Below are 17,338 nucleotides of genomic sequence, written 5' to 3'. Positions count from 1 at the left end.
TGGCCTCTTCTCTACCGTTAGTTGTGAAGTTTGTTCTGCTAGTCTTAAGATTGATTTCTGGGGTATGTAGGATGATTTGAGAGTTATCTAGTTGTATTTGTGGGATGAGATGAGCCTCGGGTCCTCCTGCTCTGCCTCCGTCTTCCCCTCCTGCATGATATATTGTTCCGCATCCTTTTACTTTTAATCTATTTGTGTCTCTTGTAGATAGCATATAGTGGAATCGTTTTTTGAAATCCATTTTTCCAGGTTATGCCTTTTATTGGCATGTTTAAGCCATTTACATTTAATGTAATGGATAAAGCAAGATTCATATCTGCCATTTTGCTATTTGTTTTCTATACGTTTTATGTGGTTTTTGTTCATGTAGTTCTCCATTAGTGCCTCCTGTTATGATAAATAGATATTTCTACTGTACCATTTTAATTTCCTTGTTTCTTTTACTGTATGTACTTTTTAGTTACTTTCTTAGTGGCTGCCCTGTGGTTTAATAAAAAACAATGTAGTTTGGATTAATACCAACTTAGTTTCAATAGTACATTAAAAACGTTGCTCCAATATAGCTCCTCCCTTTCTTCCCTCCTTTTTTGCTATTATTGTCATATGTATTACATGTTTAAACATTATAAGCCCATCAACAGTTTTTAAAGTATTGCTTTATGCACTTGTTTTGTAACTCAGAATTAAAAAGGGGTACAAACAAAATATAGTGTCTTGTATATTTACCTATGTAGTTATCTTTATTAGTATTCTTTATTTCTTCATGTGGATTTGAGTTGCTGTCTCTTGTCCTCTTATTTCAGCTTGAAGGACTCCTTTTAGCATTTCTTGTAGGGCGGGTGGCTAGCAAAAATTCTGCTTTAAAGGGGGTTGGGGGGATGGGTTAGTCCGGTGATGGATATTAAGGAGGGCACATACTACATGGAGTACTGGGTGTTATACACAAACAATGAATCATGGAACACTACATCAAAAACTAATGATGTACTGTATGGTGACTAACATAACGTAATAATAATTTAAAAAATCTGCTTCGGGGTACCTGGGTGGCTCAGTCGGTTAAGCGTCTCCCTTTGGCTCAGGTCGTGATCTGGGATCAAGCCCCACATGGGGCTCCCTGCTCAGCTGGGAGCCTGCTTCTCCCTCTCCCACTCCCCCTGCTTGTGTTCCCTCTCTCACTGTGTCTCTCTGCCAAATAAATAAATAAAATCTTTTTTTAAAAATTCTGCTTTAATTTATTTGAGAATGTATTTATTTCTCCTTCATTATTTGAAACATAGCTTTGCTAGATACAAGATCCTTGACTGACAGTCTTTCTTTTCTTTCAGCACATTGAATGTGTCATTCAACCACTTTCGGCCATGGTTTCTAACTAGAAACCATCTGTTAGTCTTCTAAGGGTTCCTGTACTTGATGAGTGGTTTTCTCTTGCTGACTTTAAGATTTTCTCATTGTCTTTCAGCAGTTTGATTATGATGTGTCTAGGTGTGGCTCTTTTGAATTTATACTGCTTGGACTTTGTTGAGCTTCTTGCATATGTACATTAATGTTTTCATCAAGTTTAGGAAGTTTTTAGCCATTATTTCTTCAACGATTCTATCTCTTTATTGCTATTCTTTGGTGAGGCATCATTTTCTCCTGTGTCCCTTTAATTGTTTAGATATGGTTTCCTTTAGTTCTTTGAATATTTAATAGTTGATTTAATTTAACTTTTATTAAAGTTAATTACTAACACTAATTATTGTTAATTAACATCTGGCATCCTCAGGGATGGTTTCCATTGACTGCTTTTGTTCTCTACATGGGCCATACTTTGTTTCTTATAGTTTTTTGTTGACACCTGGATATTTTACATGAAATATGTAAATATTTCGTATGTAAATGTATATGTGGTAAGATATATGAACATCTTATTACCCAGGTCTTCCTTTTAAGAACCTCTTGTTTGTCCTAACTTTTATCATTGCCTCAGCTAGCCATAATTTTAAATTGCTGTGGACTGTTTTCAGCAAATACCCTGAGAGAGCTGAGTCAGGTCAAACAAGAATAAGCTCTGTGAATGGAATTTTTCCAGAGAGCTGCCCAACATGTCAAATAGTGACAGTTCTCTGGGAGTGTGGCTTCTTGTGGAACTCCAAACTTGGGTCTGCTCTTGCTATGGCAGTAAGGCTGCTGATTTTCAAGATTAATGCTGAGCTAGGGAAAGAAGAATGAGAATAGAAGAAGTGAAAATAATAAAACTAGGGGGTGCCTGGGTGGCTTAGTCAAGTGTCTGCCTTCGGCTCAGGTCATGATCTGAGGGTCTTGGGATTGAGCCCCATGTTGGGCTTCCTGCTCAGTGAGGAGTCTGCCTCTCTCTCTCTCTGTCCCTCTGCTCTTTTCCCTGCTTGTGCTTACCCTTGCACACACTCTCTCTCTCTCAAATGAATAAATAATATCTTTAAAAAAAAAAAGCTGTTTTTAATGAGGTTCAGCCACTTTTCCTGAATAGGTCTTTCTTGATTGTTGTGAGCCTTATTATAATTTCTAGAATTCTGAAAAAGTCAGTTTTTAACAACTATTGCCAGTATACTTGTTGCATTTATAGAGGAGCAGAATTCCAGAGGTCCTTAGTCAACCATTCTAGAAGTGTAAGTCTCCTATATGTGCTTTTAAACCGAGTTGCTATGTCATGGGTGATGTTTTATTATGGACTGAGAACTGATTAAGACAGGAAGACAAGGAATAAGAATGACCGAATAATTATCTTAATGAAGAATGGTGGTAATAAGTCAGAAATGTGCCAGATACATCAAGAATGGTATTAGAATAAAAATTATATGTTGTATTTCAGATTTGGTCCCATTCCTCCTGTTCTGTTTGCTAAGAATATCTAGAAGAGCCTGGGGTGCCTGGGTGGCTCAGTAGGTTGTCTGTCTTGGGGGGCTGGGTCATGATCCCCGGGTCCTGGGACTGAGCCCCACGTCAGGCTACTGAGCTCCCTGCTCAGTGGGGAGCCTGCTTCTCCATCTCCCTTTGCCTGCTGCTCCCCCTGCTTGTGCTCTCTCTCTCTCTGTCAAATGAATAAATAAAATCTGGAGGAAAAAAAAATATTTAGAAGAGCCTTATAAAGCATACCTAAGATGATTAAGGAGAAAAAGGGACTCATACACAAGGACAGATTAAAATAATTCTAGAAGGAAAGACTGAGAGGACTCAATCCAAAATTCATGAAATTACAAAGAATATGCATTTAGGATATCAATTTTTGGACTTAATTATAGAATAATAGACAAACCTGAAAGTTTGATGAAGGCTAATATAAAATAATAAGAGGAAATAACATTTTAAAAACATATTTTTAGAATTTCTCCCAAGAAATGGGTGAGGCACAACACCTGAAAGTGTAATTAAATTTTTGGATTATAGATCTATGAATGGTTTTTAAATTTTTAGTATTTCTTGGGGATACATCAAAGAGACTCTGGAAGCGTTTATAGTCTTTTTCTGAAACATTCTTTGGTGCACCGTCTGGGACTAAATGATGTACTAGATGGATACTGATCTAATTCAGTGTAGCATTTACATTTTTAGGATGATTAGTATTATATACTTATAATTATTCATGTAAAAGTGTTTTGTGTCTTTTTCTTTTAGGTATGTAAAAGAAGGAGATACAGTGTCTCAGTTTGATAGCATCTGTGAAGTTCAAAGTGATAAAGCTTCTGTTACTATCACTAGTCGTTATGATGGAGTCATTAAAAAACTGTATTATAATCTAGACGATATTGCCTATGTGGGAAAGCCATTAGTAGACATAGAAACGGAAGCTTTAAAAGGTATTGTAAATGTGTTCATCTCTTCTGCCAAATTGATTATTGCTGTCCTTTTGTTATTGGGTACCAATTAAAAGAGATGTTAACTTTTAATAACTTATAGGATTTAATTTGGTGGTTTAAAAGCTGAAATTAGGAAAATAGAAAAGATCCTCTGTGATGCATGATTATCTTCTGACCAGTAACCATGTTAGAAACATATACATTAATACTTAATTTATCTGCAGGCCTGCCTTCTGGAAACCTTAGTGTTCAAAGAATCAACAGGCATTCTCAGGAATTAAAGATTCAGGCCTTGACTCCTAGTCACTAATAACAAAAACTGGAGCATGTGCAGGATTAAATGTAACAGTGGGATCATTCTGTTTGCCTTTGATTCAAAAACAAAAACACTTGGGGTGTCTGGCTAAGTCAGTCAGTGGAGCATGCAACTCTTGATCTTGGGATCGTGAGTTTGAGCCCCACGTTGGGGATAGAAATTACTTTAAAAAATTTTTAAATTAAATATTAAAAAAAAAAAACCCGACACTCTCATTGGTAATGGTTATGAAAGCCAAAGTTCTTGAAGAGAACTGGAAGAGAGAAGAAGGAAAATCATAATGAAAAGTGAAGAGACTAGCCTTCAGAAGAAGCAGCGACAGTGGAACTTAGAAGCAGTAGATGTCCTGACAAAAGTGAATCCTTTGTGACAGTGTTTCAGAGGAAAACTAAAACAGTGGGCTCTCCCAGTGAAGGCAAACTGCTGGCTATCTACCCCAGAAGCTCCTTATGTGGCATTGTTGAGATACACTAAAGTTACGTCATCTAGGAAACAGCTTTGCCATCAGGGATTGGCGGGAGGGGGTGGGGGTGGCATAAGTTTTGTGATGCCACCCTAAGCCAGCAATATTTCACTTATTTCAGGGCTGAAATAGACATTTTAGTAGTGTAATTCAAAAGTCCAGAAGAAGTCTGAATTACGGTGGCTGGTTGACTCATAGTTCTACAGACTCTATCATTAATAACAACAGCAACACCTAATATCACAGTCATACTTCACAGTTTATAAAAAGTTTCACCATTATTTTATTTATCCTTACTTGTGAAGTATTTCAGTTTAACAAATGAAGAAACTAAACCTATAGATGTTGGGCTATTTGCCCAATGGTCAGTGACAGAACCAAATTTAGATCTCGATGGCCTTTGTCCAGAATATTTTACACTATGACATGCTGCCTCCAAAAGTTGGAAGATAGCCTATTGAAGCCTTATTATTTATTAATCTCTACTATAAAAGCAGGATATGCACGTTGTAGCAAGTTATAAAATGCAGAAAACCAAAAATAAGAAAATGAAAACATTCCTGCTACTCAGAAATCACCACTCTTAACACATTAGTGTTTATTGTTCCAGATATTTTTCTAAGCACACACATATGCATTGAAGTAATTTTACCAAAGTAATGTATTGTGCTTACTGTATTCTAATCTGTTTGCTTAACTAGATATGTATTTTTGTGATAATACATTTTCATTTTCTCTGATAATCAGACTGTATTTAAATTTTCCCAGTTGCCCCCAAAATGTCCTTGAAATTTCAATTGGTTTGTTCAAATGGGTCCAATATGGCACTAGACATGGCCCACGGTCTCTTTTCCCGTGACTCATACTCTTTCCCATTTTGTTTCGTGACACTGACTTGTGGACAGGACTGTGTCATTTGTTTTGCAAAATGTCACATCTTTGGGATTTGTCTTGTTGCTCCTTCATGGTGGTGTTGGCTTGTTCTTACCATTCTTACAGTTCCTGTAAATTGGAAGCAAGTTTCAAAGGCTAGGTTCAAGTCAAATATTTGGCTAGAATACATCATGGATCACATTGTGTACTTCATATAGCTTCACATCGAGACACACATAACATCTGGATGACCTGCTATAGTGACACTAAGTTTAAATAGTGAATTAGGATAATGATACCCTTGCCCCTCCACTGTAGTTATGTTTTACCTCTTGAGACCTGGAAGTTATCTATGTGGTTTACTTTGGCATTATATAGATAGTTTATAGTCATTTGAGAATGCTTGCCTAAATCAGCACTTGCTTTAGGGGTTGTGGAATGATGATTTTTTGATTCTGTCATTCTTTTTACATTATTAGCTGGCATTATTCTGTAAAGTGGAGCTTCACCCTCATCACTTGGACCTATTAGTTACTCTGAAATACAGTTCCTACTGGAAAGACAGAATAAATGCTTAATTCTTTTCCCTTACCAAGGAGGTTCTTTTAATAGTGATACTAAATTTCCAACTTTCTCTTTGTGTGTATTCAGTTGATTTACTGTGTTACATCTACTATAATCGTTCTTTTTCATGCTGAAATTGTTAATAGGAGTGACCCTTTCAGGGTGGCTCCTGTGTGTCCTTTTAACATGACCTTATTAATTTTCAAAAGTTTCCTTGCTTTTGGCACGAGAAGATAATTGGGACTCACCTTGTATGTTCCCTACCTGAGATCTGGAATTATCCATTTCTTCAGGGCTCTTGTTCTTTTAATGTGGAGTAGACAAGAGACCATAATCTAGGTAGTAGGGGTGCTTCCTATTATCTTGATTCCAAATTTCTATTGAAAGGCATGATTTAGGAATATTAAAAATGAAAAAGAATTTACCTTTTAAAATTACCTGAAACACAAAATTATTTTGATGGATCAATGACTTTTTAAATTATTATTATTGGGGTGCCTGGGTGGCTCAGTTGTTAAGCGTCTGCCTTCGGCTCAGGTCATGATGCCAGGGTCCTGGGATCGAGCCCCGCATCGGGGTCCCTGCTCAGCAGGAAGCCTGCTTCTCCCTCTCCCACTCCCCCTGCTTGTGTTCCCTTTCTTGCTATGTCTCTCTCTGTCAAATAAATAAATAAAATCTTTAAAAAAATAAATTATTATTATTATTATTATTATTATTATTATTAAATTAGGACCTAAAAAGGCAAGAGGGTTATACTCTGGGCACAAACTGAGAGCGCTGAATCCTAACCACTAGACCACCAGGGAGCATCATTCTGGGCACAAATTGAGACAAACAAAGATGCTGAACACTATTATGGATATCATTAAATTAGAACACCCAGTCAAGTGCTCTAGACATTAGATACTAATCTAAGCCATCCAAAAAAATGAATTATTTATATGAACAAGCAAACAATTGAGACTTACGGGGTTTTTATTGTTTGATTTTAGAGTTTATTTTGCCATTTCCAATGAGATTCAACTTAAGTCTTGTTATATAGCAAAATACAAAGTCAAAGAACTATTTCAGAGTAGGGGTGTTTTTTCTAGAGAATTGTTTCACAAAAATTAATCTCCTATGTAGCATGAATGAATCTCAAAAATGTATGCTGAGTGAAAGAAAACAGGCAAAAAAGAGAATATGCTGCATGGTCTATGTACATAAAATTTTAGAAAATGCAAACTAATCTATAAGGACCGAAAACTCATTAGTGGTTGTCTGGGTATAAGGAATCTTTTGGGGGTGGTGGATATGTTCCTTATCTTGATTGTGGTGATGGTTTATGGGTATATACATATTTCAAGTTACCAAGTTTTATATTTTACGTATGTGCAGTTTATTGTATGTCTGTAAAAAGTGAGATTGCTTAGATTATGTTCAGAATAAAAATTATCTGTTAATATTCCTCATAGAGAACTGATCATTTGCTAGCTATTCTGTTTTGTTTGCTAGTCAGAGTGCAATCTGAACAATTACCTTACATTGTAATTTTATTCTGTATATGTACCTTTTTGCTCTTATATTTATGTTTTATTGTATTTTTTTACTATAAGAATAAACTATGAATCATAACCTATATATAAGCAAACCTGTAGAACAGTAGATTCAATTTAATGAGACATTTATATATGCCTCTCTTTAATTTTAGAAATGGGAAAGATTTCTAAATATTTTGTATACCTCTTCTTAAGCAAGAATTTGTAATAATATTCAATTTGTTTATATTGTTTTTTGCTTTAGTGCTAGTAAAACGAATTACACTATATACTATACTGCTATACTATACTATACTATGTTATACTATAATTATACTATATTATACTATAGAAAATTACCAAACAAGAAATCTTTTAGGAGTATAAGATACATTATTTCCATTTTACAGGGGGAAAATAATTATAGCATAGAACTATCAAGGGTATAAGAGATCAAAACTAGACATCTTAATAGTAGTATTGGAAATTAATCCTGTCTTCCAGTGCTTGTTTAAATGATATTCTGTGGTACTGTTTTTTTGTAACATGGTGTTGTTGTCTGCTTTTCAAGGCCAGAGTATCAGGATAATTCTGAGAAGGGAAACTCTATTTGTGATGTCTTAAGTCCTACCTATGAGTGCTTTGACTGTAGACAGACCTCCACTTGAAAAGAGCTTACTGGACTAACTTATGCCACCTTGTATGTGTGACATTTAGAAGGCATATACTTCTGTGCTCACTTCAGCAGCACATTTACTACAAGACATATACTATTAAAAAATATGTATTACAAGTTGAAATCCAGTTATTTAATATTATCAAGATGATATCAAAGCTATTCCATGTCTCAGTGTGTTATCTGCTGGAAACTCAGTTTTAAGTATATTGCCATGCATTCTTTTTACAGCTAACCTGGCTTTCTCTAGTCTATTTCACAAAGTAAGATGGCTCCTCACTTTTTTAAATAACTGAAGTTTTTTATACCAACTTCTCAAAATCATTTATTTGAGGGAAATCATTAGTTTTTTTTTAACTTTATATGTTTTACTCCTTCCTAAAGTGAGGGTATTGAGTATAGCCTAGAATCTTTTTTTGATTATGTAAAAACATGCTAATGAACATTTATTATTCTGGAAACAATACAATTCTGCATCTGGCTTTTGGTTTTTTAGCCTACTTCTTAGCATTATCATCGTGCCCAGCCATAATTCTCCTTCCTAACTTTCTGGGAACACCGATAACTAAGTTTGTTAAGAAGGAGGTACAAAGAAGAGAAAGTAGGATCTGGTTAAGGGTCTAAATTCCTTTTTTCTGGAGCAAGGGCACGGTTTTAATGCTGAGGCTGTGTGTCAGCTGTTTTAGGTATTCTGATCCTAAAGCTATGTGCGGAATTAGGTTGTCAGGATGTCTGACCACCACCCCTATACCTGATTAGTCCTAACTGAGGAGTCTTGCCACCATGGGGAAGTATTAAGGAAAGAGAGGGAGGAACATAAGCTATAGCGGAATTCTATCCTTTAGCATCACTGCCTATCATTGACTGAATGCTTTCTCTGTGCTAATGCTATATATATATTATTTCATATAATCATGTAGATTAAGTTATTTGGATTATTATTTGCATTTGACACATGCACCATTGAGACCCACAGAGGTTTAATATCTTGCCTACGGTCACGTCACGTAGTTAGTAACTGGTGGAACTCTGATTTGACCCCAGCTCTGTTTAATTCTGAAGCCTGTATTCCTAACCACTTTGTTACACTGAAAATTCTATTCAGAGACTATGAGTATCAGCTCCATTCTGCATCTAGAACACTGGGACTGAATTTCTAGCACTGTTCATATGCATATTTATGAAAATCTGCTATAACAACATAAACTAGGTGTCCCACAGAGTCTATAATCTATTTTTTTAAGATTTATTTATTTAGATAGAAAGAGCATGAGTGGGAGGGACAGAGGGAGAGGGAGAGAAAATCTGAAGCAGACTCTGTGCTGAGCCCAGCATGGGGCTCAATCTCACGATCCTGAGATCATGACCTGAGCCGAAACCAAGAGGCAAAAGTCTAACCAACTGCACCACTCAGGCACCACCCCACAAAGAGTTTATAATATTAAAATGTTTACCAGGATTAATACAGTGTTCTGAGTTAAAGAAAAGCTCTTTCAGGGGTGCCTGGGTGGCTTGGTTGGTTGAGTGTCTGACTCTTGGTTTTGACCACGCAGGGCTCTGTGCTAAGCACGGAGTCCTCCTGTCCCTCTCCCTCTGCTGCCCTCCCCCCTCACCCCCCACCCCACTCACGCTGTCTCTCTCCCTCTCTTGCAAATAAATAAATGAATAAATAAAATCTTAAAAAAAAAAAGTCTTTGACATAAAACCATTCTAAGAACATAGCATGTCATTTAATTAAATTAAACTAAATACATAAATTGCAGAATGTAATGCCTGGGCATAGTAAGTGGGCATGAATGGTAGCTATAACTTAGTTTTGTTCAGCCAGTTGTAGATTGAACTGATTGAATTAGCTGTTTAAATAATTTGTTGTGAAAAAGAAAATGCAGTAGGATCTCGTTGGTTTGAGTATCATTAGTTCTCAACTTACGATCATTTATTTAAGACCTAAACTAAAGTTTACATTTGTTCTACAAGGAAAGGTCTTCCTAAGCAGTTTTGCAGAGAGAAAAGTTTAAAACTTTTTATGAAAACCAATTGTTTCAAACACCCTTGAGTGCTTTAGTATTTCAAAACATTTTTTCTACAAGAATTTCCCCAATTAAGTGAATTAATTGACTACTTAGTTCTTAAAATACCTAAGAATATTGCAACTTCAGTTTTAATATTTTTACTGATTCGAATTACTTTTTTATTTAGTTAATCTGAAATAATAGTTCTATTATAAATTTGCATCACATGAAGAATTCTGGCAACATTGACAGTTTTCGTGACAAAAAGTGCTTATTTACCAGAGTCTTTTTGTTCTTTTTAAACATTTAAGTAAGGCTCTTAAAACTGTATATTCTAAATCCACTACTGAAAGAATAAAATCCCACATATTAGAGTATAGTGCTAGAATCCTGAAAATCACTTTACTTGGGGGAGAGTTATGAAATTTTAGGTTAGCCTTAACTCCATCGCCTCTTAGAGTCTCTTTCTACATTGATAAAATTGAGAAATATGCCCTGCATTCCTCTAACAGTGTTGCGATCATAAAAGAAAATATGTATAAAAAACTCAGAAAATGATTTAAAGTCCTATGTAGTAAGGTGGTATTTTAGTGCAGAAGGGAGCTTGCTTCCAACAACTACCTGACTACTACAAATAATATATAATGTAATATCAGAATGTTTTTCAGAAAGGTAACAGTAAATTCAATGATCTTTTGGAAATATGTAACTGTTGGATATTTCTGGGCATTTATACATTTGTCATATTCCAGCAAATACACATTAATTCAGGTTTTATTTGGAATTCCTACAATTGAATCCCCTTGGTTTCCCTTTGCATCTTGGTTCCTAACGCTCATTTTTCTTACTAGTTTCTCCAGTAACTTTAACAGATGTGGACAATACTACAGAGTGTCTCAAACTGCAACAGAACTATACCTTGAACAATAGGAGCTGTGTTCTAGCTTCTGTGACCACCAAGAAAATTTACTAGGGTCGTGAACTAATGGAAACAGCACAGGGCAAGGCAGCCCTAGGAATGAATCCCAGCTCTTCACACTTTCTTAGCTGTGTGAACTTAAGCCAATCCTTTCACCTTTCAAGTGTCAAATTTTTTTAATCCATAGAATGGGATAATAACACCTATCTTACATAGTTGGAATGAAGATTAAATTATGATATTGCATATGTAGTGCAGTATTTGACATATAATAGGTGCTTGTGGGGGAGGAAAAATAGTTATCCCACTAACCTTCTGAGTTCTTAGCTGAGACTTCCTATAGTAAAAGACAGATTAACAAGAGAAAAATAGAAGTTTATTAACATGTATACCTCATCTATACATGGGAGACACCCAGGGAAAGATGAGTAACTCACAGAGGTGGCTTTAGAGTTTAGGCTTAAGTATCATTTTGATAGGGAATGAGGAAGTGGGATGTTGGCTTCTTAGGGGAGAGTAAGTAGTTTTTCAGGAAGGTGAATGGGCCCTTAGAGAACAGATGGGAGGTATGACAATTTGGGCCAAAGTTTGAGTGTAGTGCTTATTTCTAGTCCCTCCTGTGATGGCAGTCAGTCTTCCCTGGTGGGTGAAACTCCTGGGGAAGGGATTTATGACAGTTGAGTTCCTTCTGGAAGATCTGTCTTTAGGCACATGAGAGTTTAGGGAATGCCTTTCCCTGCATTTGCTATTTGTCAGGTGCCTACAGTTCAAAATAATCAGTATACAAAAGTGGCATATTTGGGGTGGCATATTCTGCTACCCTGCATGCTCAATACAAGTTTTGTTTTGTTTTGCCTTCCTCACCTTTAGGGGAACTTGGAGAGCTCCACCGGGCCAGTTCATAGACCAGTGAGGAGGAATGAAGAGATTGTCTTTCCATAGGCACAGCAGCGAAGAATTATTTGCTTTGAATGGAATGTCAGAGCAAATTCAGTTGCCTGCTTTCAGAGGCTTAGTCTCTTATTCACTCATTACCACAGAGATTTCTGCTGTACAGCATGGATTTCCAAGCATCAGACAATTAAATGCTCTCAAAAACTTTTTTATTTTGGTTGCAGAAATACATGCTAATAGCCTGGGGTAGTTTTTCATCTATCTAGATTTAGAGACTAGATCAACCAAATTAGCATTAGCCATGAAAATAAAATCTTCCACAGCCTTCCTTAAGCCGTATTCTAAGCAGAGAAAAATGTTACATGCTTTATTATTTTAGGAAAGCGTTTTAAGATTGTCACAGATTTTTATATGATTCTTTCATGTCATTTGCCTCACATTTGATTCTTACTCTATACTATTTGTAAATATAAATGAGAAATTTATTAGGGAAGTGTTTAAAATACAAAACGTTTAAAAATTTATTGAAGAAGCTCTCATTTTTTAACTTGTAGCTGCTGCATGATTCTAACAGAAATGAAGTAAACACCAGGTAATAATAAATATTCCACAGCACTAGGTGCCAATACCCCCTTCCCCCCCACCCCGTTTGTTTCCCATTGTGAAGTTGTGTCTTCCCACTTTGAAGTAGCCTGACTAGTATGCTTTTGATTATATCTTTTAAGTTGAATTTATTTATATATTACAAGCCACGAAGCTTGTTTTTATTTTTTAATATTTTCAACTAAAGAGTAAAATTTTACCTTGTTGACCAGATTCAGAAGAAGATGTGGTTGAAACTCCTGCTGTGTCGCATGATGAACACACACACCAAGAGATAAAGGGCCAAAAAACACTGGCAACTCCTGCAGTTCGCCGCCTAGCAATGGAAAACAATGTGAGTTGTCTTAATATTTAAGTGTGAGGTTACCTAGAAAATATACATTTGTATCAGTGAAAAGTTAGCCAACTATTCCATGAAGAGATGGCTCAAGTTGAGGTTAGAGAAAAATGATAACGTATGTTACTGAAAAGTGATTGCTGCAGAAAAGCACCAGTGAGAAACAAGAAATTGCAAACTTTTGATTAATTGAGTAGTGTGGTTTTATAATTTTTCCTTAGAGCTAAATAATAGTCAGGGCTACCATCTATTGCACATTTGTAAATACTAGTGTCTTAGATCAGGTCCCCTAGAAGCCAGCTTGAGACAGGGATTTGGATGGATGTGATGGATTGATTGAAGGAAGGAACAACTTTTCTGGGAATGAGGGAAGCAGATAGAGAAAGAGAGAGAAGGGAAATGGGCTGGGCAAGCATGTGGTCTCAAGGATCTGATCCAGTGGGGTTAGGGAAAACCATTGAAATTGTACTGACTTGAGACTTGGAGACCAGCCTTTTGAATTCCCTGTTAACAGTCAGTCATTCGTGCTTACCCAGGGCTAAGTGGCTCCCAGGTACTGGAATCAGTATGTACACATTATCTCATTTAATTTTTACAGTAAAGCTGTAAGTTATGGGGGCTATTTGGGGACTTGGGGAGGTGAAGTAACAAGTCCAGGGTCACACAGCTAACACAGTGGTGGAGCCAGGATTCTGAAGTGAGGCTCTGTGACTCCAAAACCAGTACCCTTAATCATGATATACTGCCTCAACAATGATTGCATCCATTACTTAAGCATTTATGAGTCAGACACTGTGTACACACACATTCTCTCTAATCCTCACAGCCGTCCTGCAGGGTAGGATGAGAAAGGGCAGAGAAGTTGATTAATTGCCTCAAGTCAAGTCAGTAGCTGAACTGGGGATTTGAACACATCTGTTGTTTTTCAAACTTGGGTTCTTTGCACTACGCCCCATAATGCAGGGTTTTTGTCTGTTTTTGAGAGAGGTAAAGTTACAGTGGGAAAAAACAAAAGCGTACATTTTAGAAATATGTAATGAGTCATCAAAATGTTCATATCCCTTCAGTCACTTATCCTACCATTGGGAGACTATCCCAAGGAAATAATTTAGGATACATTCTTCCAAGTGTTTTCTACAGTCAAAATGAGAAGGCATATATGGGTTCAAAATGAGGGATATGCTTGGGTAAATTATGTTAAAGATTTTATTTATTTATGAGAGAGCAGGGGGAGGAGCAAATGGAGAGGAATAAGCAGACTGCCCTGAGCATGGAGTCCAACGTGGGGGCTTGATCCCAGCACCGTGAGATCAAACCAAGAGTCGGGGCACTCAACCAACTGAGCCAACCCAGGCGCCCCTGGGTAAATTATGTTTTAAACCCTTAATGAAAATTTATGTAGTGATTAAATGTGTTCAAATATGAAGACTATTTAGCATAATAGAAAAGAGAAATAAGGTGGAACACTACATTGGTAAGGGCATCAGATGGAAGATTGATGTTATGTATTACTTTGAAAGTTATGAAGTATTTTACTAATGTTTTTCTTAATTATATAGAAAAACTACCGGGGTACCTGAATGGCTCAGTCGTTAAGCGTCTGCCTTTGGCTTGGGTCATGATCCCAGGGTCCTGGGATTGAGCCCTATGTCAGGCTCCCTGCTCCGTGGAGAGGCTGCTTCTCCCTCTGTCGCCCACTCCCCTCATGCTCTGTCTCGCTCTCTCACTGTAGCTCAAATACATAAATAAAATTAAAAAGAAAAAAGCAAAACTACCTGTAGCAATGCATGATTTGGCTTTCCTATACCATTTCTTAAAGATGTATATAATAAGTAGAAGATTTGTATAATTACCAGAAATTACTAGATTACTTATTGTAAATCACCTTTTCTTTTTTTGCAGTTTACATATTTATGAATTGAGTTTGTTTTAAAATTAAAAACCAATGTCATTTACAGTTATTTGAAATTACCTAAAAATTATTTAAATCCTCAGTATTCTTTGTTATAAACTAAGTTTGACATGATAAAGTCCTTTATTCTTCTGAAGTCATCCTTAGAGAAGCACTAATACAAATGATGCAGGACTTAACCCTGAGAAATTAATAAATACACAGTAAGTATGAGGCTATCATTTAAGCTTATGTGTCTTTTTATTTAAAGAGAATTAAATTTAACGAGAATACTTTATCTCTGTACCAAACATAGAAGGGGATTAAATAAAGCCAGATCACAATGTTTCCAGAGAGAATCCCGAACCTTTTAGGTTCCTGGACCCAGTTCCAATGTGTGTATTGGGGGTGGGGATGGTTCCCACAACAACAAGCAATTCTCTGGACACCAACTGGGTAGCTACAATTCAGGTCAATTCTGACACAGTCTGTTGATAGTGTCAGAATTGGCAGGTTAATGATTCATTCCTGCAAGACTGCCCACCCTCCCCTACAACACTTCAGACAGTCAGGTGATAACCTATGCCTCTGACTGGCTGGCTACAGACAGGAGTTTCCATTGACCACCCCCTCCAACTCAGCATGCCCATCTCAAGCCCAGGTTATTACCTGTACTTCTGACCTATTGGCTCTGGATGAGAGGTCCCCACAATCCCCTCTTTGGGTTTGATTAATTTGCTAGAGCAGCTCACAGAATTTAGGAGACCCATTTATTCACTAGATTACCGATTTATTATAAAAGAATACAACTCTAGAACAGCCAGGTGGAGGGACACAGAGCAAGGTATGTGGAAAGAGGCATAGAGGTTCCATGCCCTCTCTGGGTGTGCCACTCTCCCCAAATCTCCATGTGCACACAACCTAGAGGCTCTCTAAACCCAGCTCTTTTGGGTTTTCTTTGAAGGCTTCATTACATAGTCATGACTGATTAAATCATTGTCCATTGACAAATGATTCAACCTCCTACCCCTCCCAATTTGGAGTAGGGGTACTGAAAGTTTCAAACTTATCACAAGATTGGTTCCCCTGGCAACCAGGCTCCATTTTTAGCTCCCTAAGGACTTTTCAAAAGTTCATTAACATAACAAAAGAGACCTCTTTTCCCAGGTCCTTTCAGGGATTTTAGGAGCTCCGTGCCAGAAATGGGGAGGAAGACTAAAAGTATTCTTATTATAAATCACAATCTCACAATGAGTATCTAGTGGAAAGTGGAATTATGTCATTTATTATTATGTAGAAACAATAAGGGACGCCTGGGTGGCTCAGTCTTTTAAGCATCTGCCTTTGGCTCAGGTCATGATCCCCGGGTCCTGGGATCAAGTCCCTGTTGGGCTCCCTGCTCAGTGGGGAGTCTGCTTCTCCCTCTCCCTCTCCCTCTCCCTCTCCCTTTGCCCCTCCCCCTGTTCGTGCTCATGCTCTCTCTCTCTCTCAAGTAAATAAAATTTTAAAAAGAAAAACAAAAGAAACAATAAAACATATATTTGACACTTGGGCTGAGAAACTCACAGTAAATTTAAATTTACTCAGTAAAATTAATTTCAGTGTTTTGTACTTAAACAACTATGAGGAAAAAAAACTAAGAGAGCTTTTGTATGATGATTATTTTAACTGTTACTAGTTTACTGATTGATGGCCAAGTTGTCTCGAATATGCTATAAAGGCATGTACATGAGTTGTGTCTTTCCATGGTGTCAGCTTTCTTCAATCACAAAGCAAGGTTAACATAATTGTAAAGCAAGTTCAGGATTCCAAACTCAATGACATTTTTTTTTTAAGATTTTATTTATTTGAGAGAGAGAGAATGAGAGATAGAGAGCACGAGAGGGAAGAGGGTCAGAGGGAGAAGCAGACTCCCTGCCGAGGAAGGAACCCGATGTGGGACTTGATCCCGGGACTCCAGGATCATGACCTGAGCTGAAGGCAGTCGCTTAACCAACTGAGCCACCCAGGCGCCCACAAACTCAATGACATTTTGCTACGCATTTAACTTGGCTTCATACACGTCACACAAGAAAAAGTACAAATATAAAGTCACACAACCAACAGGATACAGTAAGGGGTAAGAAGTTAACAAACCAAATACCAGGTCAGTCCCTGAGAGCACGGTTGAGATGAGGACTCCGTCTGGTCTGGGTCAGCACTTGGCACAGACTGCTTACTATGTTTGGGCAGTGGAGGATCTCTTATGTTCAGAAATCAGTCAGGTGAACCTTTGGTGGCAGTTGCCTTTTTAATGCAGTCAGATGTGGAAGGGTCAGCATCTGCAGAGTCTGCTATAGATGTCTAACCTTTTTAAAGGTTAATTAGTCTTAGGCCTTGGCAGGCCTCTTCTGGTTCTGATGACTACTAGTTCCTGGTTCTTCCAGGTTTGCATGACCTTCCAGATTGTCTCCTT

General features: G+C 37.2%; 1 protein-coding gene across 4 annotated transcripts in view; it reads left to right on the top strand.

Moving 5' to 3' along the window:
- DBT (dihydrolipoamide branched chain transacylase E2) overlaps positions 1-17,338 on the top strand; it is a 50,915-nt gene that overhangs the window by 18,490 nt on the left and 15,087 nt on the right. For all 4 annotated transcript variants that reach the window (XR_003524665.1, XM_027622257.2, XM_027622250.2 and 1 more), the window contains exons 4-5: positions 3,637-3,818; positions 12,868-12,989. Coding sequence is in view for 3 of the 4 variants with exons in the window: in XM_027622257.2 (XP_027478058.1) it covers positions 3,637-3,818; positions 12,868-12,989 (304 nt within the window). In the remaining variant the exon portion in view is untranslated. The remainder of the gene's footprint in view (positions 1-3,636; positions 3,819-12,867; positions 12,990-17,338) is intronic.

The sequence above is a fragment of the Zalophus californianus genome, chromosome 4 (assembly GCF_009762305.2).
Source record: "Zalophus californianus isolate mZalCal1 chromosome 4, mZalCal1.pri.v2, whole genome shotgun sequence".
Classification (NCBI taxonomy): domain Eukaryota; kingdom Metazoa; phylum Chordata; class Mammalia; order Carnivora; family Otariidae; genus Zalophus; species Zalophus californianus.
This window is presented reverse-complemented; position numbering and strand designations above follow the sequence as displayed.